The sequence below is a fragment of the Mesoplodon bidens genome, assembly GCF_964165515.1.
Source record: "Mesoplodon bidens genome assembly, chromosome: 5".
Lineage (NCBI taxonomy): Eukaryota > Metazoa > Chordata > Mammalia > Artiodactyla > Ziphiidae > Mesoplodon > Mesoplodon bidens.
In genome coordinates, this window is record NC_138161.1 from 101,569,512 (window position 1) to 101,596,213 (window position 26,702).

The 26,702-nt window shown below is 39.8% G+C and overlaps 1 protein-coding gene across 3 annotated transcripts in view; it reads right to left on the reverse strand.

Annotated features, from left to right (window-relative positions):
- IGF2BP2 (insulin like growth factor 2 mRNA binding protein 2) overlaps positions 1–26,460 on the reverse strand; it is a 159,432-nt gene extending 132,972 nt beyond the window's left edge. For 2 of the 3 annotated variants that reach the window (XM_081236066.1, XM_081236065.1), the window contains exons 1-2: positions 26,197–26,460; positions 24,560–24,620 (exon numbers count right to left, since the gene is read on the reverse strand). In XM_081236066.1, coding sequence (XP_081092192.1) covers positions 24,560–24,620; positions 26,197–26,374 — 239 coding nt within the window. In that variant the 5' untranslated portion in view covers positions 26,375–26,460. Of the gene's footprint in view, positions 1–22,408; positions 22,459–24,559; positions 24,621–26,196 lie in introns of those variants that run through there. The other variant, XM_081236067.1, reaches the window with a different exon arrangement.
- Positions 26,461–26,702: the final 242 nt, after the last annotated feature.

Below are 26,702 nucleotides of genomic sequence, written 5' to 3' on the forward strand. Positions count from 1 at the left end.
TGAGAAAACTTTTAGAGGTTATGTGAGGTAGAAGAAAAAGCACAGTAATGATAGTGAGGAGAATGAATGTCCAATGTAACATTTTTGACCTCTCTGAGCGTGAATTTCCACAGGGAGGAGAGAGTAGTCTAGATAGTCCCTAAGGTCTATGGATTCTGTGGGTTCTATGAATCCATGGAAAAACTTACTTAGAGGATTACTATGTTCCTTAATCATTTTCTATTTTCCTTCAGTTTGCTTTGAATTCCTAAGCATATTAGAGCTTAAAGAACTATTTCTAGTTAAAGAACTTAGTGTATTCTTGAGACAAGAGTTCCAGGGGCAGTAAGGAGAAGAATCCTGAGCTAGTAAAAAAAAAAATTGTGACTAATTTAATATAATAGGCAATAATTTTCTCTAGTAGTACATTTATTTGATAATTGCCTTAGAATTCCTAGAATATAGTACCTGTATAACCTGCGTCACTGTGGCTTAATTTGAGTCACAGTGAACCTGTGGTTATTTTACAGTAGTTGATATAAAACTATCAATGCACACGGAGTTCAGTATCAACAGGGCATACCTGCCAAGAAAAGTTTGCTACAATAGTTTGGTCCAAACAACACTTCAGTTACTGAGCAACCTATTGTTACCAAGATCCCTAACTGACAATGCATTCTGAGTCAAAATGCACACCTGGCTGCAGGTAGGACACCAACAACACACTTCAAACCCCATCCATTCTTGGGCCTTTCCTAACGACCCAGACTGCGAACATTACTTTCTTTCCCCAGGAAGGATTTGCAGGGTGAGAAACATACTTCCCCATCACTTCCCCCAGCTTCCCAGAACTATCTGCTTGGGTGCTCACCATGAAGCAAGCTTTCTACTCCAGGGGCAAGAAGACAAAATACAGATAGGACTCCTCATGTCTGTTTCACCAATCAATATTTCAGCTACTTAAAATAACTTTCATGGAAAGCTTCTTATGCTGGGTACAATTATCTATATTATTCTATTCAGTCCTTCCAATCCTGTGAGTTAGGTATGTTCATGCTCACACTGCAGGAAAGGAGATGGAAGCTCAGAGAAGTATCCTGTTGAGAGCCACAGGGGCAGTAAGGAGCCAGCCAGGTTGGACTGGGTCTTCTGGCACCAAATTTAGTACTTTTTTCCACCAACCGTTTGCCCAGGTTCTCACAAGCCTGTGCCAACCGGCCAACCCAAAGAGAACATCTGAAGTGCCTCTCTTAAAAAGCAGGCCCTAATGATTTAACAATTAATCTGCAGCTTTTAAGTCAAATGTGAAGTGTACTGATCACATCACTTATTCTCTTCCCTGTATTTCTGCTAATAGGCAGAACTTTGAAGGAACTAAGGTCAAGAGGAGAAATCCTGGATCAGTCCCTTCATGAAAAAATGCTTTTCAGGGATAGAAGCACCCACATTCTCACCACCTCCACCAGCAGCACGCACTGCTGACTCCAGGTAAGGCTGCTGAGGGAAAAGGCATCCATCAAGACTTCCTTGGACATTTTTTTTTTTTTTGCGGTACGCAGGCCTCTCACCGCTGTGGCCTCTCCTGCTGCGGAGCACAGGCTCCGGACGCGCAGGCCCAGCGGCCATGGCCCACGGGCCCAGCCGCCCCGCGGCACATGGGATCCTCCCAGACCGGGGCACGAACCCGCATCCCCCGCATCGGCAGGCGGACCCCCAACCACTGCGCCACCAGGGAGGCCCAACAGGGAAATATCTTTTTTTTTTTTTTTTTTTTTTTGCTGTGCGCGGGCCTCTCACTGTTGTGGCCCCTCCCATTGCGTAGCACAGGCTCTGGACGCGCAGGCTCAGCGGCCATGGCTCACGGGCCCAGCCGCTTCGCGGCATGTGGGATCTTCCCGAACCGGGGCACAAACCCATGTCCCCTGAATTGGCAGGCGGACTCTCAACAACTGCGCCACCAAGGAAGCCCCCCTTGGGCATTTTTAGAGGCAGGTTATCTAAATCTTTCCTCTCCAAACTCTAAGTGTGCATACAAATAGTGTTAATACTTATTACATAACAGATCCAGGAAACTGTTTCTTATGACCACATGCATTTTTCTATAGTACCAAGACCTCTGGGGGTGATGCTAGCTTGTGTACTACATTTATGCTGATTTTACTGAACTTGGAGCATAATTTTATTATTTTAAATGACCACAGAGGTTTATAATTATTGTATCATTGATTTTATGACACGTTATTGGTCCCATCTATGATTTATTTATGCCAGGGCTTTGATCAGGAAGTTAACACCCAGATATGACATTGTTCCTATGGGAAAACACCACTGGCTTTAGAACACCTGCTTTTATGAGAGAGTTTTTATTAGTGCCATGCCATGAAAAGTGGGGACTGCCTACTCAATAAAACCCTGGTTAAGCAAAATATAACTGTAAGTTTTCCTTTGTCCAACTTTTAGGAGAAAGAAGCATTACTTTGGTTTTATTTTTAAAGCAAGCTGCAGAGGCTAATACGGAGTAAATTCCAAATTTCTGTTCTACCCCCACATCAATGGTTCTCAGTTCTGGCTGCACATCAGTATCACATGGGGGCACTTAAAAAATAACTATGCTAGCCCTCATACCAGATCAACTGAATCAGAATTTCTGGGGGTGTTCTTGCACTGTTGGTGGGAATGTAAATTGGTACAGCCACTATGGAGAACAGTATGGACGTTCCTTAAAAACTAAAAATAGAACTACCATACGAGCCAGCAATCCCACTACTGGGCATATACCCTGAGAAAACCATCATTCAAAAACAGTCATGTACCACAATGTTCACTGCACCTCTATTTACAATAGCCAGGACATGGAAGCAACCTAAGTGTCCATCGACAGATGAATGGATAAAGAAGATGTGGCACATATATATAATGGAATATTACTCAGCCATAAAAAGAAATGAAATTGAGTTATTTGTAGTGAGGTGGATGGACCTACAGTCTGTCATACAGAGTGAAGTAAGTCAGAAAGAGAAAAACAAATACCATATGCTAACACATATATATGGAATCTTAAAAAAAATTGTTCTGAAGAACCTAGGGGCAGGACAGGCATAAAGACGCAGACATAGAGAATGGACTTGAGGGCACGGGGAGGGGGAAGGGTAAGCTGAGATGAAGTGAGAGAGTGGCATGGACATATATACACTACCAAATGTAAAATAGATAGCTAGTGGGAAGCAGCCACATAGCACAGGGAGACCAGCTTGGTGCTTTGTGAACACCTAGAGGGATAGGGAAGGTGGGAGGGAGACGCAAGAGGGAAGAGACATGGGGATATATATATATGTATAGCTGATTCACTTTGTTATAAAGCAGACACTAACACACCATTGTAAAGCAATTATACTCCAATAAAGATGTTGAAAGAAAGGAAGGAAGGAAGGAAGGAAGGAGGAAAGAATTAATTTCTGGGGGTGGGCTCAGGGTACTGTATTTTTTAAAACGTTACGTGTATCCAGGGTTCAGAACAGTTGCCCTATACCAGTGGCTCTCAAACTTGAAAGGGCACCAGAATCACCTAACGGCCTTATTAAAACACAGATTGTTGGGCCCCACCTGGGAATTTCTGATTCACTAGGTCTGGGGTGGGATGGAAAATCTGCATTTCTAACAAGTCCCCACACGATGGTCCAAGGGCCACACTAAGAATCACTGGCCTAAACTTTCTCTAGCTGAACAATATTCATAGTTATTCTAAATTAATTTTATTATAAAGATATCAGACCACTCCTTAGTAAGAAATGGTCTAAAACTTTAGAAAGATTTTCAACAGTGCAAGCTAAAGAAAAAGATTTCTGCTTAACCATCAAATAAAACAGGTAACTGGGACTTCCCTGGCGGTCCAGTGGTTAACACTCCGCACTGCCAATGCAGGGGCGCAGGTTTGATCCCTGGTCGGGGAACTAAGATCCTACATGCCACGTGGCACGGCCAAAAAAAACCACCCCCAAAAAACAGGTAACTGAGGTTATAAGAATGCACTGTTCCCTGAGAATTTCAGTTACTGAAGTTAAACCAGGATAAAATCAGACCCAATTCCATTCAACCATGAGTAAGCACCTCCCATGTGGTGATTGGGCACACACCATGAGTAAATCATTCCTTCCTTCCTAGAGCAGAGAACAGACTATCACACAGGACTGCTGTGCACACAGCTACACAGTCACACAGTAACAGCTGAGGTGATAGTGAGACCCTGACAGGGAGCGTTACAGAAGGACTTGGGGGAGCTTTACCCAGGTGGGGTCCTTTTAGCTGGATCTTCAAGGGGACCACCCAGCTGCCAGTTTTCCACTGCCCACAACACATTTTACATTACCTGGGCAGTGAACTCCCTGCCCCACGAGGAAGCATCTGGACTTTGTCCCCAGGCATTATAGGAATGATCAGGAACTTTAGGCTACTTTTACTTCCAATCTGAAGGCAAGTTCTGTGGTTTATCTACCTTTGTACTTTTTTACAGTTAGCCCAGCACCTCACACATAGGCGTTGCTGAATACCTGGGAGTAAGTCATGAAAAAATGTAATCTGGAAAGTAAACCTAATGCCCCCGCAGGGGTGCATACAGGTCAGAGGGGAGGTCAGGTTTAGACCACCAGTCTTTTGCCCTCTAATTAGCACCCTCATTCCAGACTTAACACACCATAGGCATTTAAGAAGTGTTCCTAACCAAAAATATGGTAGCACATTAAGCTGGTATTAGCATGGTTGTTTCCGTAGATTTGGAAAGAATAAGAGGAGAAGACTCCTCAGAGCCTAGCTCATTAATGCAGGGACTGAGGGCTGGCTTCTTCTGTATCCTATGCTCTATGCCCTGCACTTTGGCTAAGCACATAGTTTATTTAGTTCAAGTGAAGCTCTTCCAAGATGAAAAACTTGTTGAATTCCTAGTGAGTCTCAGAAACATTTTTATAATTACTCATTTTTACTCATTTTTATAATTATTTGATGTCCAGCAGTTGATTCAGCTGAAGTAATTGAGAGCTGACAGGCAGTTAATTTCAAAACCCTAATGCAACATCACCAACTAGGCACAGAATCCCTCCTATACACCCACCAACTAACTACACAAGCACTATCAATGACGTGTAGGTCACTAAAGACCCCGATGGAGAAAATCTCCAGAAATAAAAGCTTTTCTCAAGATAAAAACACCCACAAACACCGTTTTGTTGTTACAAGAACTGAAATAAATGTAGAAGTTAAATGCTGAAAGTACCCTTTGGAATGCCAATGTAGTAGGGGTTAGCACACCTAGGCTCTGTCTCTCCCACTAGAACACAGCTCCCAGGCAGCCTCTTCTACTTAACAGCCAGATATTGGAGGTTATCATTCTATTTCTGACAAATGCAGTTTGCTAGGCTCAATATGAGAAGTTATATATATATATATATATATATATATATATATATATATATACATATATATATTTTTTAACTAAAATGTATTTACATTCTACCTTTAAGGGGTAGTACAGAGTCAAATAGCAAATGATCAAATGTTAAAATAGCCCCCAGTTAAGTATTATTGGTTATTAAATTCTTGTTGGTGAATATTTCCCAAATAAAAGTACTGAAAAAAAGAGGTACTTCCATTTTATTAAGCTGTGATTATTCTGATCAAAATTGCCTTCATTTTCTATCAGTTAAGTAATACTGGGTTGCCATGATTTAAATTGAACTCTTTCTTTTGAATGGATGGATTTTTAACCACTTTCTGTTATGTGAAAGTTATGAAGGCATCATCCTAAATTCTTCCAGAATAGGATGGTAACCGTATATTAACTATCTGCATCTCAAGGGCATTGAAAACCTAAATTGAATCAAGACTACAGCTCATTGAATAGTGAACTACCATTAATTTTAATTGTAATAGGACAGAACTGGAATTTACCTTTTCTTTAAAAAAGAGGGAAGGAGTGCTTACTCAACAAAGAAATCAATATAAACAAAATCATAAGAGGTAAGTTTAAACTACTCAAGAGAATAAGCTGTTTAAACACATTTCAGAAGTATTTGTATACAACTGATATCATGAATATATAAATCATTTTCTCTATTCAATAAGAAAGTCTAGCAGGACTGTTCTCTAGCAACATTTCGTTAGTTTACTCAGGTTACAATTTTTAACTGAAAGTAATATAATTTTTTAAAATCTGCTTATTCAGACATTCTACAAATTATCATTCATCTTTCCCTTACCTCAACTAGTCTGAATCAATGAGGCCTCAATGTATTTAATTCTAACCATAATCTCAGGTCAAGAATTGAACAGCATCGGGCTTCCCTGGTGGCGCAGTGGTTGAGAGTCTGCCTGCCAATGCAGGGGACACGGGTTCGTGCCCCGGTCTGGGAGGATCCCACATGCCGCGGAGCGGCTGGGCCCGTGAGCCATGGCCGCTGAGCCTGCGCGTCTGGAGCCTGTGCTCCGCAACGGGAGAGGCCACAACAGTGAGAGGCCCGCGTAACATTAAAAAAAAAAAAAAAAAAAAAAAGAATTGAACAGCATCGACCAAATTCAGAAAAACTGATACTGCTTGTGTTTTCAGACAAGAGGATCTGATGCATTTGGTGATGAAAAACACCCAACCACACTCATTCTGCATTGTGTGGCTCCAGGCTGTTAAAGACACAACCATGAATGTCTGAGGTTCAAATACCAATTGCACTGGTCCATGAGCATTTCTGAAAATCCAGGAAACGTATTTCCAAAGGCCGTAGAGCTATACTCAAGAGCCTATCTACACACCCAGGGCCACTCAGAGGAGTGGCGTCCTAACTGGACTCTGTGGATAGCTCCTGTGGTGAGCCGTTCTGTAGACAGGGACACCTGTGTGGCTCTGTGAGGTGGCCTGGGAAAGGGGCTCTGTCAGATCACCAAACAGGAAATGTTCTCGTCTTCCGCAGATGGTGCTTTTCTTGACTTGAAAAACAAATCAACTGGTGGGGCAAGTTAAGGAGGAAAAGCCATTATCTGAGACCTGGGTAAGTCACCTGAGGGTGTTCAGCCTGCTGATGGCTACTGATTTTCCCTGTCCCCTCTCCCCCACGCTGGGATTACAACAAGAAGAAAAGTCACTGAGGAAGAATGAGGAAAAATACACTTCTTTGGGTGCATATCCACAGGCAGTCAAAATATTAGGAAAACCAACAATAATAAGAAACAGTGTAGAGTTACATATCACAGTTGGTCCTCTGAGCTCACAGAATTCCTTGTTCATGCTCACCTTTAACCTCCTAACACTTGAAAGTGATAAAAATCCGAAATAAATCTTAAACTCAGTCTCTCCACTGAGGGTAGTTGGGATGTTCTCTCTAAACTCTCTAAAGAAAAAAAAAAATTTAATACTATAATCATTTAATTGTTTTATGAAGAAAAATGCATCAAGATTCTTAACTATGAAGAGGTCAACAATTCACTCAGAGCATAGAAAAGGGAGCAAGGTAAGCAAAGGATAAAGATAAACTTTGATGGACTAGAATATATAACCTGTGTAGAAAATTTAATATTATATTTACCACTATTGGTTTTTTTAAACAATACAGAAAGCACCTATCTTTTCTAAAGAGCAGACACTCCTAAAGGACTCTAACATTCTATGAGCCTCAGTCTATACAAGTTCAAAAGGAAACAACCAACATTACTTTTTTTATTCCAAATTTATTTTATTAAAAGTTTTGGGGAAAAAAAAGTTTTGGGTGTTTTGAGATTTTACACTTATTTAAATATAAATTTTTTTGCTTTTTAAAAATAGAATTAAAAAAATTTTTTTATTCAAGTATAGTTGATTTAAAATATTATATTGGTTTCAGTGTACAGCAAAGTGATTCAGTTATATATACATATATATTTTCAGATTATTTTCCATTATAGGTTATTATAAGATATTGAATATTTTTCCCTGTATATAGTAAATCCTTAAAGTTTCATTTCACATTAACTATCATGTTATCAGGACCTTTAAGAGAAAAGATTGACTGTGTAATGGGAAGTATATGCAAGTAAAGTAAGCATATGGAAGTAAAGTAAGCACTGGGATTCAATAAGAATTTAAAGACATCACTATTAAAATAGTATATTTTACTGAAGTCAAAGTAATTTAGGACATTCTATAGGGAAAGTTGATAGGTCTACATGAGTTTTGCACAATCCTCACACAGAATGAATCATTCAACACTGGCAGGGATATATCTAGTTTTAACAACAATGCAAAAACACTAGCAAATATCTTCAAGAAATAAATGTATAACAAAGGTAGGTACCAAAGATCTGAGGGCCTGATGTTTTGTATTTTTAGTGGGGAAGAGAACTGGCTTGTCTGATATCAAAGTGACCACTGCTTTTTGCCTGAGAAAGATTTACTCAGATTTGGTATAGTAAATAGTATATTTCTTAGAAAACCAATGATTTTAAAGAAGGGTAAATATATTTTCCTCTCGTAGACCACGGCTAACCACAGTGTGGCACAATTTTGGAGAAATCAGACCTCACCCAGTTACAAAAATAGCAAAAAGGATTCTTGCTGCTGGCAGAAAAGTGACATCTTTATCGATACTGCAAGAACAGTGTTTTAAACTTCTCAATTAGGCATTTTTTAAAAAAAAATCAGCTCTTTTAGATAAGGCTGAAAGGGAAAAATTAAATTGTGTTTTATAAAATGGAAGTAACTGAAATCATTCTTCAGGGGAAGGAACAGAAAGAGGCAAAAAAGAAAAGAAAAGAAAAACAACTCAGGTTAAATACTGAATATATGACCCTGTCTAAGTACTTTGAACAATCTGGGCCTCAGTTCTCTAATCTATGAAATGAGGATAGTAGTATCTGCCTTCCTCACCTTACAAGGTTCTGTGAAAACTAAATAAGAATTATAAAAGGATTCAGTAAACTGTAACTGTTGTTACTGTTGTTTTATAAGGAATTCCAGTTTCACTCCAAAAGGAGCTAATTATAAATATTAATACAAGGGGATTATTCTTTTCAGTATAAGTGCCAAATCAACCAAATCTCTCTTTGACTTGCTGACTTTTCCTGATTGACTTCATTCAACCCTAGATGGTCCCCAATGATCCCTACCTCTTGGTATTCACCTTTTGAGTAGTCCCTTCCCTTCGAGTGTGGAGAGAACTAGAGTCTTGTATCTAACAAACAAAATAAGGCAGAAGTGACAATGTGCAACTCAGTGACTAGGCCATAAAAGGCTGTGTGGTGTCACTCTTTCTTGGATTACTCACTCAGGGAAGCCTGCTGTCATGCTGTGCACAGACCCATGGAGAAGCCCACACTGTGGGGAACGGAGACCTCCAGCCCACAGGCAGAGAAAGATGGAGGCCTGCCAACAACCCCAGGAGTGAGCCTCGCAGCAGATCTTCCAGCCCAGTGGAGTCTTTGGATGACTTCAGACCCGGGTGGCAACTTGACTGCAATTTCATGAAAGACGCTGAGCTAGAACAACCCAGCTAAACTGCTACATGTTCCTGACCCTCAGAAAATGTGTGCCATAATAAATGTTGGTTGTTTTAAATTGCTAAATTTGGGGGTAATTTGTATGCAGCAACAGATTACTAATACACAGCACTTGACAGCATCTTGCTTTGCAATTAACATTTAATTTAAGATCAGCCTTTTCCTTGCTTATGAATTATCTTATCCACTGGTAAATACTGTCATTTTTGTACTTGTCGGTTTTTTCCATAATAACTTTCGAGGCTATCTGCTTAAACGGATCATGTTTGATTTACTATATAAAAACACACCTTAAGTTTGATTCTTGTATCCACCTATCATCTTGCAATAGAAGGACAGCTGCTTTCATTTTTTTCCAACAAGTTTTTCTTCTGTGATTCTCAGCAGATGTTTAAGGCAATTTGGGTTATACAGAGAAAAATATCTACAGGGAAAATTGTATTTTCATGTAATCATACTGAATTTAATAGTACTAAGATTAACCTATCTTTATTTTATTTTTTTTTAGAAGACTGATTTGTAAATCCTATTCTGGTTCCAACAAATCTAAATCTTTGCTTTCTAATACTCGTTTTGCAGCCCTGTGCAATTGCTCTTTTGCAGCTCACCTCATGTTTTAAAGAGACTTCATACCTAAAATGTCCGTGAAGGTTTCATTCTACTTAAGCCAAAAGATTAAGTCAAAAGTTTGAAAAAACCTCTCACAAAAAAGCAAAATCTCTGAACTGCTATCCCCCCTGCCCTGTTTGAAAATAAAGAAGGAAAAAATGAGAAAAAGAGGGAAAGAAATAAAAGTAAATTATTAATGATATCTTATGATTTTAATTTTAATTAATTCATTCAAAAATATTTAATGAGCAGCTATTTCCAGGCATTCAAGATGCAAAAGTGGAAATAAAAAATAAGACCCAGATCGCATGGAACTTCAAATTTTTAAAATTCAAAAAAACAGCCCCCAAAATAGAGTTAGCTGTTTTTGTGGAACCTATGACCATTTAGATCCATCACAAATGAGGGGAGACATATAAAATTCTGAATTCCCAGATCCAGATCCTGTATGCTACTTTATTATGCCTTACCATAAATGACTTGCTAACTTTGTTTTTTCCCCTCGAGTGAGGCATTTACTTCTAGTACAAGCTGAAGGTGAATAAATGGAGAGGGAATCAATATTTATAAGTTTTTTCTATGTGTCATGCATGTTAATACATTGTTATATAAACTACACAGTAACATTAATTATTTAGTATTAGAATCCAATTTGACAGGTGAAATTTAGGCTCTAAGATGAAACACTAGTAAGCAACATGGCTGGGGTCTAAATTCAGTTGATTTTGATTCCAAAGTCCATGTTCTTTCCACCCCTTGATGAGTTCTGTTCAAAGCCCCAGTAAATCATGGTATATATTCTATTCTAAAATTCTAAGATCAAGAGCTTCTACAAAATTGCCTTTGAGAAAAAAAATATTCTATTAAAACTATACTTCAATTCTAATAATTACTTCTAACTTAACTTTCAGTCTTATATCAAGTAGCCGCTTTCAGAAGAGCTCCACTTGGATATCTCACATGACATCAAACTCAACATACGCAAAATGGTTCCCTCTTAAAAGCTACTCTCTCCCCAAGATTCTCTTTTTACCATGGCATCACTCTCACCTCACAATTCAATCTATTTACCTATCACCAACTTGTCCACTCTATTATGCCTTACCATAGGTGACTTGCTAACTTAATGTTTCTCCAAGACACTGGCTTTACCTCACCATTATGGTGATCACTAATGGGCTATTTCATTATGTATGTAAATTATAGAACAAAAAGATACATTTAAAAAATGCTAATTCCAACTGTCAGAGAAGTTTTTTGTTTTTCTTTTCTTTTCTTTTTTTAAAAAAGGTCCCTTAGGCAATTGGCAGTTCTCATTTAGTTTGGCCTTAATGAGTATTTACCCAGGGCCCAGAAGCAGAATCCATATGGCTTTCAATTTCCTCAACTTAAATACAAGAAAGTGCAACAGTAACCAAAACATTTTTCAAACATATTTAAAGCACATTTTTTTCACCACCAAATTTTCCTACCAAGGACTCTATGCTTTTAAAACTACCTGCCTTATATCAGATGTTGATTTATAGGCAGAACTCAAGTTCTTATTTTTAAAAATGTTTGCTGGACATATGAGAATCATATTTTCTTAGGAAATGGTTTAAAACATTATCTATAGTTGGCCTAGTGTTTAACTGGAGAAGAATTTAGACTGATATGGAAACATGTTCCTCCAATTATATGAAAATAGAGGCTTATTTTTTTCTTATGAACATGTATTCTAAAATACTATATAAACTTATAAGAGTGTCACATATTCAGCATATGTACATTCTATATTTACCAAAGGATTTTAGATGGCTAAATACAACAGAAGCAAAATAAGATCTCTACATAAAGATAAAACTATAGGGTACTCTTTAATGGAGAAAATAATTATTCCAGAAAACTAGACAAAGGATGGTTGCTCTGAGACCTAATTTTAGTTTTGAGCTTCCAAACAGCTATCATCATTAGATAAGAGACATACTAGTTTATCCAGTTTATCAAGAGAAGGACTTTCCCCTCTCACTCACAGACAGCCTTAAAGGTAAGAGATACTAAACATAACAGTGTTTTCAACAATATTTTGAAGAGGATGCAGACTTTCATGCGGCAGAGACTGCAAACTGGCAACCCATGAGCCAGATGAACCTGCTCTCTTCTTTGACTCTCACAGTGTCTCAAAAAATTTTTCAGTGGTTGAAAAATTTAAATATTTAAAATAAGAACTCTGGCTTCTGGTTGGAGCTAATAGCTACCCCTCCTACACTCCATAGAACACCCCCCGCTTTGCCACCACTTATGTCATCTGCAGGAATCTAAGTGTGGACCCCTGTAAATATATGGTGGTCTATTAGAGCAGTCTTACTATAAAATAAAACTTGAGCGCATATTATGAAATTATCAATCTTTGAAGACCAATCTGCAGGAAGTTAGAGTGGTGAAGCATAGGGGCATGGAGGAGAGTTCAAAGGGCAGTGTCCCAGTCTCCCTCTCCCACTCCCTCTCTCCCTCAGGAATATAAGAACTCCCCCCAAGAGTCTTTGGCCATAAGTTAAGAAATCATCAAAAAAATAATACATATTTTTGGAAGTAATATCCTGTTTTTGAACAAGAATCATACATGCAGGACTGATACTGAAGAAGTGCACATTAGAGTATAATGGCTCATGTCCCTTCTGATTTGTTGGGCATCCACTCTACCCAGGTGAAAATATTTTGAAGATCACCTCTGTGTTAATGGAACCCCAACGCACACAACAGATAAAAGTAGGGCTGCTCTGCTTGAAGAAGGGGTAGGAAGGCTATCCTGCTTGCACCTCCTAAAGCAAAAACTTGTTCTTGATGAATGAGTGGGTCCCATGTCACCAGACCCATCACTGTACAAAGTCAGTTGACTCTAATGGCTCTGCCAAGAGCTAGAGTACAATTACCGCCCAAGGAGCTCCCTGGAAAGTTCCTGAAGGGCAAACAATCTGTGCTGTTGATTGTAGAAAAATCCATAGATTTAGTAGTCTGGCATGCAGTTGGCAAAGCAAACAGTTGTTACTAAAGCGAAAGTGACAGAAGATGGAAGGCCATTCCACAGGATTCAGAAGTAAGGGAGGCAGGGTCTAAACTCTCCTCAGGAAAGAGCTTTGCATCTGCTAGAATACCTGATCAAGGAAGGGATGGACTCAAGGCCCAGAATTACATACTATAGGACGGATACTTCCAAACTGTTTTTTCTAAGCAGCAAACCCCTCTGCTAATCCAAATTCTAGACCAAACTCCAATATATAAAACAACAACGAATGCAGCTGCCTTCCAATTGAAAGGGTGGTAAGAAGACAGGATCCCCCAGGTACATACGTCCACTCCCTCTTCCCATAAATTTGGCATCTCCTCAGAATCCTAAGGCTCTGTGGAACACTCTGTTAAAAGCACTGCTGTGGGGAATAAAACATGTGACTCTGGCCTGGAAATCTTTAAGGCAGGTATTAACACCTTGACCATGATTGTTATAGGTGAACTAGAGCCACAAATCATTTTCAATATCAGAATTATTGTTTTGAAATTACTACTGAAATAGACACATATGGCAAACCATTAGTACAAAAATCAATGAACCAAAGAGCTAACTCTTCCCTGGCAAACCTCTTAAGATGTAAAAGGAATTACATTAGAACCAGCCACCTGTTCTCAATTCTTTTATAACCCTTACAACAAAATTCCTTTTTAACTTACCTACTTCATAAACCTAAATCCCTGTCTTTATTTCAAATAATGGAGTCACCAGCGCCTTTGTCATTGCAAATCTTTTGTGAAGAAAAAAATAAATAAAATCTAAATTTTTAAAAAATATTAAGCAACTAAAAAATTGAAAGAATATTAACCAACCAGCAGTTTGTTTTTTTATTCCTTAGAAAGGAGATTAAATCTTATAATTTAAAAAATCTGAGCTTAAAACCTAGTTTCTCAGGCTTCCCTGGTGGCGCAGCGGTTAAGAATCCGCCTGCTAATGCAGGAGACACGGGTTCAAGCCCTGGTCCGGGAAGATCCCACATGCCGCGGAGCAACTAAGCCCGTGCGCCACAACTACTGAAGCCTGCGCACCGAGAGCCCGTGCTCCGCAACAAGAGAAGCCACCGCAGTGAGAGGCCGACGCACCGCAGTGAAGAGTAGTCCCCGCTCACTGCAACTAGAGAAAGCCCGCGCGCAGCAAGGAAGACCCAACGCAGCCAAAAATAAATAAATAAAATTTATTTAAAAACCCCACAAAACCTAGTTTCTAAAGATCCTTGACTTCATCATCTTTAGCAGCGACACAACTCAGGGAGTTTTAAAGAGCTTAGTTTACAAATTCAGTGTCCATGATTTGAAGACATCACTATCAGTCTGAAGAGAGGGGAAAAAAAGAGTACAGCTGGATCCAGGAGAAAGGCCAGGTTATTTACGCACCCACAAATTTTTTTCTGTTCTTCAATGGTTGTTGTTCTTAGTAGATTTTTTTCCTTTACAAAGAATAAACACAAATCCACTTCAGGGGGGGAAAAAGTAGCCTAAACTTTCAGCACTGGGAAATTCCATCCCAAGTTTTCAACTACTCACAAAAGCTTATGAGGGTTGACCATCAGGACCGTGGAGACCATGGAGGAGCGTGTCTGTGGCACAGTCCGAGGAAGCGTGAGCCCCAGAGCCCATACATTCCAGCACACTGAGCAAGCACACACATGCCTCCCCACTTCCCCAGACTCCGCCAGCGAGGGGGCACCAGGCTGGAGGCGGGCCCCACACACCAGGCACCTTCCAGTCCTGCCCAGCCATCCCTGCGGAAGTACAAAAGGGAAGGAGAATAAGAGAGAGGAACTGGCCAGTGCAGGGCCTCAAAGAAAGAAATATAAGACCGTTTGTGGGGCAGGCCAACCACATACTCAAAGGGTTTTTAAAAGTCAAAGAACAACTTGTGTGAGACTCCTGGTCCTGCTACTACCAATGGAATCACTATCTCCCACCCACCACTAGTGAGTACCAGTCTTTCTCACATGCCCTGGAATTACAGACCATACAAGCTGCACGACAAAGTTCAGTCACCTATGTATGCTTCTACGGCTACCTGTATCCTTTCTCCCTTCCTCCATCCCTCTTTCTCTCCTTCCTTCCTTTCCTCCTTTCTTCCTCCTTCCTTGCTTCCCTCCTCCCTCCCTTCTTAATAATTGAAGAGGTTAAACTCCACTTTTTCAGTGTTAAACTCTTTCATCATCTACCTCCGACTCTCATATAAAGATGCACAAACACTTTTACTCCAAAATCTTATCTATACAATGAAGAGACAAAACATCCATTTTTCAAATATGCATTGTTAAAATCACAAAGATCAAGAGGGACTAAAGTAAAAGGTCTCCACATAACAAAAACTATATAGCCTGTCCTCACGTGAGCTTTTTCGAAATAGCCTCTACTTCATGAGTTGGTTTGAGGTTAACCTGTCCACAGAACCACCATTCAATGAAATATTTTTTTGCTTTACTTTCAAAGAGAAAGAGTAAAAAAGAAGATATAAATGTGGTAATAAAAATCTTTTCTGATAATACTCCTGACTGAGAAAAGCCATTATTTTTTTCATCTCATAATAAAATTCTTTTTCATAAAATTACATTCTTATCAAAAAAGCACCACCTCTATATCTACGAAGCAAAATTCTTGTATATCTCATTGCATTGGTAGTATAATTGTATCTCAAGTTCTATTTACTAAAAACAAACAAAAAAAAGTTATGAATGCATAATATGCTTAAGTAGTGTATCAAAAAGAATATACAAATCTTTCTACTCCCTGTGCTTTCAGAATCTTTCATTGTCAAAAAGGTTTAAGGGCTTCCCTGCTGGTGCAGTGGTTAAGAATCCACCTGCCAGTGCAGGGGACACGGGTTCGAGCCCTGGTCCAGGAAGATCCCACATGCCGCGGAGCAACTAAGCCCACGTGCCACAACTACTGAGCCTGTTCTCTAGAGCCTTCGAGCCACAGCTACTGAAGCCCACGTGCCTAGAGCCCGTGCTCCACAACAAGAGAAGCCACCACAATGAGAAGCCCATGCACAGCAACGAAGACCCAACACAACCATAAATTAATTAATTAATTAAAAGGTTTAAAATTTTCTAATGTTAATAAGATGAACCACTCTATAGAAGACAATTTTCAAGAATCCCGTATTTCCATCTCCAAATCATAGACACTTTTAAAAATATACAGATAAAAATGAAAGCATGCCACACTTTGTGCAACACTCTAGGTCCTACACAAAAAAGTCTGAGGTGTTTTTTTCCAGGATTTAAAAAAAAGTATCTGGGCCAAAGGCATAAATAACAGACCCTCCCTACCCACTCCCCGCCCCACCCCACTGCATACATATGTTTTTTACACTTAACTTTCAACCACAATGATTTTTTTAAATCTTTTTATCTTTAAGTAATTACTAATGTCTCTACTATAGGTCTACTTCAAGAAAGTTTCTTCAAATTATGACTAACACTTTCAGTTGTTTTTCAGTTACACTAAATTAAAAATATACTAAACTTCAGTCCTTTATCTTCCTCAGCCTATCTGTTGTATACATGTAAACTTTAGCTCTAATTCTGAGTTAGGAAAAACATACAAAGTTACTCTATTACCTATGTACACATTATCACAACTTCCTACTTTATTGCTAGGGTGCTGTTACCGTATACAAATTAGATGGTAAGCAAGGGTAAGACGCCCACTGTTTGGTTCTTTGAAGCAGGTTTGGTTGGGTAGAAGAAGGAGTTGCTTTGGAGTCCAAAGCTTTACAGCCCTATCTGTGAAAGGGGTGAAATTCAGATCTCTCTCGGCTGTATACAAAAAAATATGGAGAAGGCCTAGCAGTCCAATGCCTAGCACATTAACTACTCAGCAAGTATTAGTTACCTTTCTTCCTTTTCCCCATCTTCTGAGTCAGAATTCCACAGAACATGCAATACCCCACTCTGAGCTCTACTAAGTTAAAGAAATGAAATGCCTAGGGAGTAGGAAATAATCTTCTTTCACTTACCTTTTTCTTGATAATTCCTTCCTCCCTTCCACCACCATCATAAATATGATACTACACAAAAGTTAAAGGAAACGAGGATAAATGCTGGCAAAGTTCACAATTAAGGGGAAATGGACTGTTCTTCACATGCTTAGTTACTTAGTATATGCTTTATGAGTGACTGTATCACTAATGAGGAACTCAGAGAACTTTAGGGATGCTACCCTATTAACATTCATTTCACTCCCACAGGGGAGGCCAAAGGCCATATTCTGTACAGAAAGTGAATCAGAGAGAGAGACACCAAATCTCAGGAAAGACTTGGCAGCTACCAGGAAAACACTTAAACCAAAACAGTCCTGCCCTCTAGCAATGGATTGGCTGAAACCTGGGACGAACCCACCCAAGTGATTCCTGGAGCTTGACTTTCCTTTACCATGTGGAACATGGTCTTGACCAGGGCTACCTGTGTAATCTGTGTGGCTCAGCTTTTTGAAACATCTTTCTCGGCAATGTCCTATGTCATAACACAAGGAATGCAACCACTGAAAAAAGCAATGTAACAACAACATCAAGATCCAACCTTCTTGGTTAGGCATACCCCACTTCTGTCTATGGGCAAGCATAGTGATACTGCCAGTAATTTAAAAATGACCTCTGTTTCTAATTTTTTTCCTAAAAACTATAACAAAGTACAGATCATTTGGATTGATTAAGAATAAGATCATTGCAAAGGGTGATTCACAAACAAATCTATATTTATATCTTTCCATCACTCTTGAATGGCAACCTTTGAACCTTACAACACTTTCAGATAACTTCTTTAATTAAACAAAGTAAATGTAGGCGAAGTACGCTGGACTGAGAATCAGAAGTTCTAACCCTAGCTTTACTATTTAATAGTAATGTGACCTTAGGTAAATTATTAAATTTCTCTGAGACTGAGTTTTCGCAATTAAAAAAAGGAATAGTATTAACTGTCCTTTCTTCTTCACATAATTATTATTTAGAATAAATGAAATAATGTGTCGAAGAGGCTGAGATATTATCAGTACTATGTGAATATGAGATGCAGGCACATAAATATACATCTATCTAGTATTATTTCCATGTCAACACATGGAATCATGATATTACCTTTCTGATCACATTTAAAACAAAAATTAAAAGTCTAAGCTTCCCCCATAAGGCAAATCCTCACATATTGGTACACATTAATTGTATGATAATAAGAAAAACTGAAAATATCATTCTCATTGCAATCGTCCCATACAGATTATCCTGGTCATTAGGTGCAACATTTTCTTATGATATAGATATATAGAAGAAAGTCTAAAACATGCATCAGAACTCTTAATTTTCATTTAATGGACTTACTGAAATACCTATTTTATGAAATATTCTTGATAATAAACAGAATGGGAAAATTCTAACTAAATCTTCACATTTTAAGAAATAAAGTATAGAACAGATAAATAAATAGGAAATCCAAGAATAAACAAAACATGTCTCCAAAATGTAAGCTTATTATTTAGTGAGAACCAGAGGCTTGGGGAAGAAAGATATCTATTAAATGATGGACATCATTTTGGACTTGATTGCCTGCTATTAAAGCAAAAGTATCCATTTTCTCTGGTCTACTTATTCAACACCTCAACATGCCATCAAACACTAAACCAAATTAAAGAAACTGTAATTATATTCTCCCTCCTCTTTGGAAGCCAAAGTAACAAAATCTGAATTTTTCTGTAAAAGAAAGTAATTTTTCTTCACTATTTTATGGAAAGACCAGACTAAAGTACATGATCAAAACAGGAAAAGAAAAACCTTAAAAATAATGCTCTGAGCACTCTGCAATTTTGCTGCCCAAAATAGAACCCATACAGTCCATGCCACCAAATGAAAATTACAAGTTTGTAAGCATGAAGTCAAATTATAAAGTAAAAGATTTTAAAAAATATTTTAATGGTGATAAATGAAAGGAAAGACTGTTATCTTTACTGGTAGGTGTTTGTTGTTTACTTGCTATTATGTTTTCTTCAGTGATAGTGTTTTGAATGACTACCCAAACTAATTTGAACTTTAATTTGAGTGTAAAAAGGACAAACCTTGACTAACAAATTACTTGGGCAAGTTTTGTTAAACAGAACTCTCCCATTCTTCAAATTAAGAAGTTAATCATAACTTTTGGAAATTATGCTTTTGACTAAAATTTTTAGAAAGCTGGTTTAAAAAATTGGTTTAGCCAAACCCCACCACTTTCTTCTTCAACACCAATAAGAACACTGAAGACATTTTGGTGGCATTTAAATATAATTTTTTAAAATATATTTTTGAAATTTATTATTCAACTTTTTTAACAGCCTCCAAAGAAACCAGCTCAATACTATGCTTCTTCTAATGAAACTGATTCTCAGAGTACTTTTGTTATGCAAAATAATACACTGTCTTCCACAGTATAGAATTTCTAACTGAAAATGCATATTCAAATCTTAAATCTGTAGAAAATCAAAGCCTACACAGAATCACTTGCCAATTTCCTTAGTGAGAGGGGACATCCAAGCAAAAGTGCAGGAGAGTAAATTTCCCACAGAATGGTCCTTCCAGTAGCATGCTCACTGAAGAAGCCACTACAGGTGTCTGTGCCCTGGCTCCCACAAGGTTAACCACCTGCAAGAGTTATGCATCACTCAAGGCACATATTATTGCACTTGACTCCCTTTATTTACCACAAGGTTCAAACACCTAGCAATTTTCATTTGCCTTGTCAGGACTAAAATCCAGAACATTTGTTGTTTAATTTAAAGATATCCTCCTCTTCGCTCTTGATACCATCTGTCTGAAACTACTGTCTCCCATAAAACACACACGCACGTGTGTGCACACACACACCCATGTGCACACACCCTGCTGAACCACAGAGATGATACACTTAAGCTCAAATTGTGTCCTCTAACAACTGACCAATTGCTCACCTACTTTTGAGGATTTCATTAGCAGACTTGGAAGAGTGATTCAGCAGGAGACAGCAAATATTTAGAAAGTTGAAAGTATCAAATATGTATAAATAGTTCTTACAGAAATCCGCTTTTCATAACTTTTTGACTTTTAATAAATGTGCCCAAATTACTACCCTTTTATGCACATTTCAATGTCATTTACATTCCCCCCATTTAAAAAACTGGAACAACCTCTGTAAAATAAAAAACATTTACTCAAAATAAGAGTGAAATGTTGATTTTGGTATGTATTAGTTCTAAATCTTCTAACGTCCTTTAAAATTTTTCTTCTTAAAGAAAATATATTGTACTTTAGATCATTATGTATAAAAGTGTTCTACAAATATTATTAATCTTCTCTCATCTTCTCTATATAAATGATAATCTCATGCTAACATAATAAAAAACAAGACTCTGAGACCATCCCTTACTGGTCATCTTATACCCAGCCATAATTACAAAGAAACATTATTATTTTAAAAAAACACAATTTGACAAATGTATTACATATCACCAAATCACCTTTTAGAATTAACGTTTATGTGTTTAGCCATCTAAGGCAATCACTACAATATAATTTAAAATTGATATGAATTTGGCAAATTGGAAAATCAAGCCCCATATAACATCTATTTTGCTTTGTAGATTTCAATGGCTTTTAATATTTAACCAAATAACGTAAAAAACATCAAATGACCAGTCTTTTAAAAACACAAACTAGAATTTTAAACCTGAATTACCAAGTAATTTTTTTCTTCATTGCTTCTATTTTAATCCCAACACTTATCTCTTAAAGGTCACGAAAATGTGTAATTTTCTATGGCATTACCTAGAGCTGCATAAAAAAATTACTAGCCTTTTTTTAAAATGGGAAACTAAATGTCCAACTCAAAGACAAATCAAAACTAACCTTAGAGTAATATATATATATGTGTGTGTGTATGTGTGTGTACAGATATATATATATATAAAATATCCACACATGGAATCTATACAATTAAATCCAGGCCTTAATTTCTAACTCAACAAATTCTTGAAATAGGGTACCATATGATTTTAACCTAATAAAGTCTTTTCTGTTGCTACAAAATTAAAAATTGATCCATCAAAAGCCTTTGTTGCAGGGAGGGCTTGAGGTTGGGTTTTTTTTTTTTTTCTTTTTGGTATTTAATTCAACTATACACAATGTAGTACATACAAGCAAAACACAATTGAGATACTGTTTTCTTTAACATTCCTATAGGAGACCAAATTCATTTGCATTGGAGAGAACACAATTACTGATTTTTAACTCATGAAAGACAAATTCATAGCTTTTTCCTACACTACCTCATAGTATTCTCACCATCTCAGTGAAAGCATGTCTAGCACCACTTAGTTACTTCCTAGAAGTGGGCAGAAATTGCATTTTTCAAAGTTTTGTTTCTCACAGAATCATTCAACTTTAGTTCCAAAGCACATTCAGGTTAGCGTATGTCTTAGCTCAAAACAATTTATGCAATGTGTGTGTGTGTGTGTGTGCATGTGTGTAGATACATATAGTATATAAATTTTTTTTAAACTAAACTCTCATCAACATCAAAAATGAAATTTCTATCAAGGAAGTTTCCACAACTTTTACAGCCCTTTGTCTGTTTTTTCTTCCTTAAGAAATCTTTGATTCATATATGCTACCAAGAAATGTGAATAGAGAAAAAAGAATCAAAGATTTTTATTCAACAGAGCCTGAAGCCAACTTAGAAAGTAAGAAAAATAGATGGTTTGTACATGGTTTACATTACAATAATTTGCATTTAATAAGAATGAAGCACATGTGGCAAAAGAAAAAAGAGTTTCCTACTTCTAAGTGACCCTGAGAAAATAATACTATCTAGTCTGTCTACAAAAACAGCACATATAAAATAAAGCTAGAATGATATTTAACAAAAGATCCAATTGGTAAGCAAATGGCATGCCAATATTTTCATAACTTAAGATAAAAAACATCTCCTCCCAAGTACCATTAGGTTAAAAAAAATCTATTTGGAATATAGATATTAAAACTGATTCTTGAGAACAGAAAGAAATCAGAACAATATAAAGAAAATGAGCACTCACTTGTGGAATGGTTTTTTAAGTAAGCAAGCAATGAGGATGAATTGTTTGCTTCACATTTTCACTTCTACTAACACAAAAACCACATATAGAACTGACTGAAGGCCAACAAATGTACTTTTAACTTGTTAATTTTCATGGAAGTGCAATAAAAGAACACCAAAATAGTCACCATATAACATAAAAGCTTTGGTTTCAAATGTCACAGTACCCTGTTTTTGAGAGTCCCCTCCGTGGTGGAGCCCTGTACATGAGAACACACAGCTGCCTCCTCCCAGGAGTCTGAGCTCAGTACACAACACCAGGCATCAGCTCTCTCTCCCTTAGCCTGCAGTACCAGTAACTAATTTCTGCATTTTAAACTAATAAAGGAAAGGAAGAAAGATCAAAGCTATCCAATCAGAAATGAAGCAGCCCTCTACAGCAGCAGCTTATGCATACATTTGGCATGTCAGACATCTTCAGAGTAGTGAATCATACACAGCGCATTTCAATCTACCTCCTAGGTATTTCATATTACCCACAGTGTTCAAAGAAATCATGTACCAATAGAGCTGTATAAGTCCTAGATTGCTCTTTATTTAATTAATACTAAAAATTTGGACAAGCTTTTAATTCTGAACTCTTATATAAACACAGCAAAATCATCTAAATGACCCACCAGCTAACAGCAAATAACCTCTGTATTTTGAAAGAAAAAAGTTAAAACGTAATATATTTGTGAGAAGTTTCAAGAGATGTTAATAACTTTAGATAAACTAGTATTTCACTTACATTGCAACATTAAATAATATACTCTGCAACATGAAATGAGACACCAACTAACCAAAAATAAAATTCTACCGATTTTTACTAATTATAACCAAAAAAAACCCCTCAAAACAATTATACAGCCAACAGAATTAGATATTTATAGAAACATAACCCATCAAATATTTTGGGTGGTTCTTTCAAACCTTGTTCAATATGTTCATCCAATATTCAAGTGTTATAAGATGAGTAATTTTGACTTACAGTAAATAGTTAATGTATCAAAAAGCTTTAACTTCGATTTCTCAAGCAAAATAAAATTTTTTTAAGAAAAGCATACAAACTTAAAATACTTAATTTAAAAATTAATCAGTTGCACATTACATTTCTTCCTAGAGAGAAGAACTAGCTTAATATTACACATGAAACTGCAAATCATAATTTTTACCTCTTTTTTTTAAGTTATTAAGTAGTTTTCTGATATGCCACTGGAATCATTGGCAAACAAAAGATATTCTGTTGCTTAGTTAAAACATATCTGGAAATGTGCACACATTTTTAGAAACCCTTTAAGCAAAACATCTATGTATTTAACAATTGGGATAGTTTGTTTTAAAATCTATTCAATCCTGGCAAAAATCAAGTAAATGGTTACACTATTGAGAATCACAAACTGTAAAGGTGGTAAGTCAAAGACTTCACTTAGAGTCTCCAATTCAGCTACTTAATGACTAATGGTGAAGAAATGTATGTGAATGGGATATAAACTAAGTTACGACACATAGAAAAAAAATCTAGAATGAGTAATAAAGGGCCCAAATTTAAAGTCCACAATAAACTTTAAACAAAGATGTTCTCCCTCATTCTCTCCTCACAGACATTCTCATGTAAGCAAATCACTGTGGAGAAATCCAAACTCCACAAAACTTTTTAGTCCTTCATTAACAACAGTGCACTTAAATATAATTACAGATTTCACAGTGATATTTGTTTAGCCTCAAACATATCTTAAAAGCAACAACAACAAGAAAACGCTCAGAAGCAATATTCAGTAGTCTCAGTGACTAAAAAAGTCTGGCTTTTAACTGCCACCTAATCCAAACAACCTACTTGTTTAAAGCACTATGCAAAAATATCGACCCCTTGCTGAATTATTTTATTATTCAACACTAAGGTATCTAAAAAAGAAAACTAATTAATCGCAATAATCGCGAAGTTTAGTTAAGCAATTTAGCTGACACAGTAAATATTTACTCTTAACATCTCACAGGAAGTCTTGACAAGCATTTGTTGCCATTGTGCTGGGGGGCAGGGGTGGGAGTGGCGGGTGGGAGGCAAGTTTTCATAAACAAGTTAAACGGTCCTAGCGAATTTAACACAGCTAGTGTTCGCCACCCACCCCCAATAAGGCACCAGATATTTTCCAAGTACAGTAAACACCTTATATAATGAAAGTAAAAAATGTAGCTTTCTAAACTATTTTAACTCCACTACAAAAACAAACAAACGCCTTTTAAAAAACTATACAAGCACATTTTTAAAAACTGAGTGTATTTTTTTTTATTTAGACCTAAGACCAATCACACAAAAAAACTAAGCAAAATATATTTACCTGAGCTTTTTGGAGACTGAGTAATCAACTTCCATAATTTTCCCATGCAATTCCACTTTACCTTTAAAACAGAAATTAAAGCACTCAGAACCTTCCTGCGATCAAACCGGCGGGGGGCTAGGAGGGGCACGCACAGAACTCCACGCTCCGGCTCCGCCTTCGGGCGCCCTCAAGGGGTCTCCTACCCTGCTCGAGCTGGGCAAACTTGGTTCCCAGTGGAGAAAAAAGGTGGGCGCCCCGTGTCGCCTCATTCCCCGGGACGAGGTGGCAAGGGTGCGAGCCCGGATCCCGACCCCAGGTATAGCTGTGGGTGGCATTACCGGAAAAACAAATTTAATAAAGAGCGGCGCCAATTTGAAAGGATGAGCTCATTTGAAACTCAAGCTGCAGGGCTGGCGCGGCCCCGCTCCTCTCCGGGCCCCCACCTCTCCATTGCGCTAATCCGGGCTCCGAAGGCTCCGCTGCGCTCCCCTCCCTGCCCTCTCCTCCCGGTGGCCCTGGTGAGACACGCCGAAGCCCCCCGGGGGCCGCTTCCGCGAGAGCCGGGTCCCCGCCTGCTTCTGGTCACCTTGGCCTCGCCGCCGCCCCGCCCCCACCCCGCGCGCCGGTGGGGAAGGGGCTCTGGCCGGGCCGAGGTTCGGGGGGCGCAGGCTCGTGGCCTGGGGGCGAGCGCGGCTCCGAGCGGTGCGTGTGCGGGAGGGAGAGTTGGTGAGTGCGCGCGCGCGCGAGTGTGTGTGTGTGTCGCTCTCCGTCTCCCGTCTGGGCTCCAGCGCTCTCGCGGGCCCCCCGGTCGCCTCTTTCTCGGTTCTCAGTCCGGGCCCCCACCGAGTTGAGACAGGGCACCTCGTAAAAAGGTGCTTCTGGCCGAGCGGGAGGCGGGGGGACAGGCGGCGGAAAGCCCCCAGCCCCGAGTTCTTCTCAATAAAATCGGACAAAAAATTCAGAGAAAAATAGGAGCGCTTGAGAGACAAGCGAGAAGGGACTGAGGTTCGGGAGAGGACCGAGAGAGATGTGCCGTCGTGCAAAGGCGGGGTGGGGGGAGCCCCGAAACCTCGGAGGGGATCGTCAGGGTGGCGCCGAGGGGGTGCCAAAAGTGGGGGACCGCGGGGCGAGCTGGGGAGGGGGCTCGAAAGGAGAGTGCGGCTCAGGGGACGCCAGAGGGCGAGAGGTCCTGGGCACGAGGCACGGGAAGGGGTAAGGTCCAGTCAAAGGAGAAGGACATTCAGGGTTTGGGGGGGGTCCCTGACAAAAGGGGTGACGGGAAGGTCAGGAAGAAGGGGAGACGGGGGCTCTCTAAGGATGGGGGTGGGGAACTCTGGAAAGCAACTCGGGGAGCCGGAGGATCAAGGGGTGCCCCGGGAGAGCGAGAGAGCCTCGGGAACCCTAGGGGAGGCTCGGGGGTCGCCCCAGGGCTGCGGCTGGGAGGGCAAGGGGTGAGTCCGGAGCCGTGGGGGGAGGGGAGCGGGCCGTCCCAAGAGCGGGCCGGCGGTGAGAGTTGAAGGTCTGGTGCGTGGAAGTGAACGTGCGGGCGCTAAAGCCCCCGCCGGGCGCCGCCCGCAGGGCTCGGCCTCCCTCCGGGCGCCGTCCCGGCCTGAGCTGGGCGAGGCGGGGGGAGGGGGACAGCGCCGACTGCTCACCCGAGAGGGTCTCGATGGCGCGGATGGCCCAGTTCTGGTCGGGGTAGTCCACGAAGGCGTAGCCGGACTTGAGCAGGACCTGTCCCGCCAGGGGCAGCTTCCTGTCCCCGAAGAGCTGCCGGAGGTCGTCGGCAGTGACGGCGGGGCTCAGGTTCCCGATGTAAAGCTTGTTCATCATCCGTCTCTTCCCCGAGAGCCCGCGGCTCCCCCGGCCCGGTACCCGGCGCTCCTCGCCTCCTCCGCTGCCCTCGTCTCCCCTCCTCCTCCTCCGCCCCCCCTCCCCGCCCTCCGCCCGCCCGCCACCCACCCCCACCCTCAGCCTGGCTCCCCCCACCGCGGCCGGCCCGGCCCGCCCGGGGGCAGAGGCGGAGGCGGGGACTCGGCGCGGCTGCCTCCTCGGGGCAGAGTCCCGGGCCGGGCGGCGGCGCGCGGACAAAGCGCTCTCTCTGCCTCCCTCTCTCCCTCTCAAGGCGGTGGCGGGAGGAGGAGCAGCGGCGGGCGGCGGC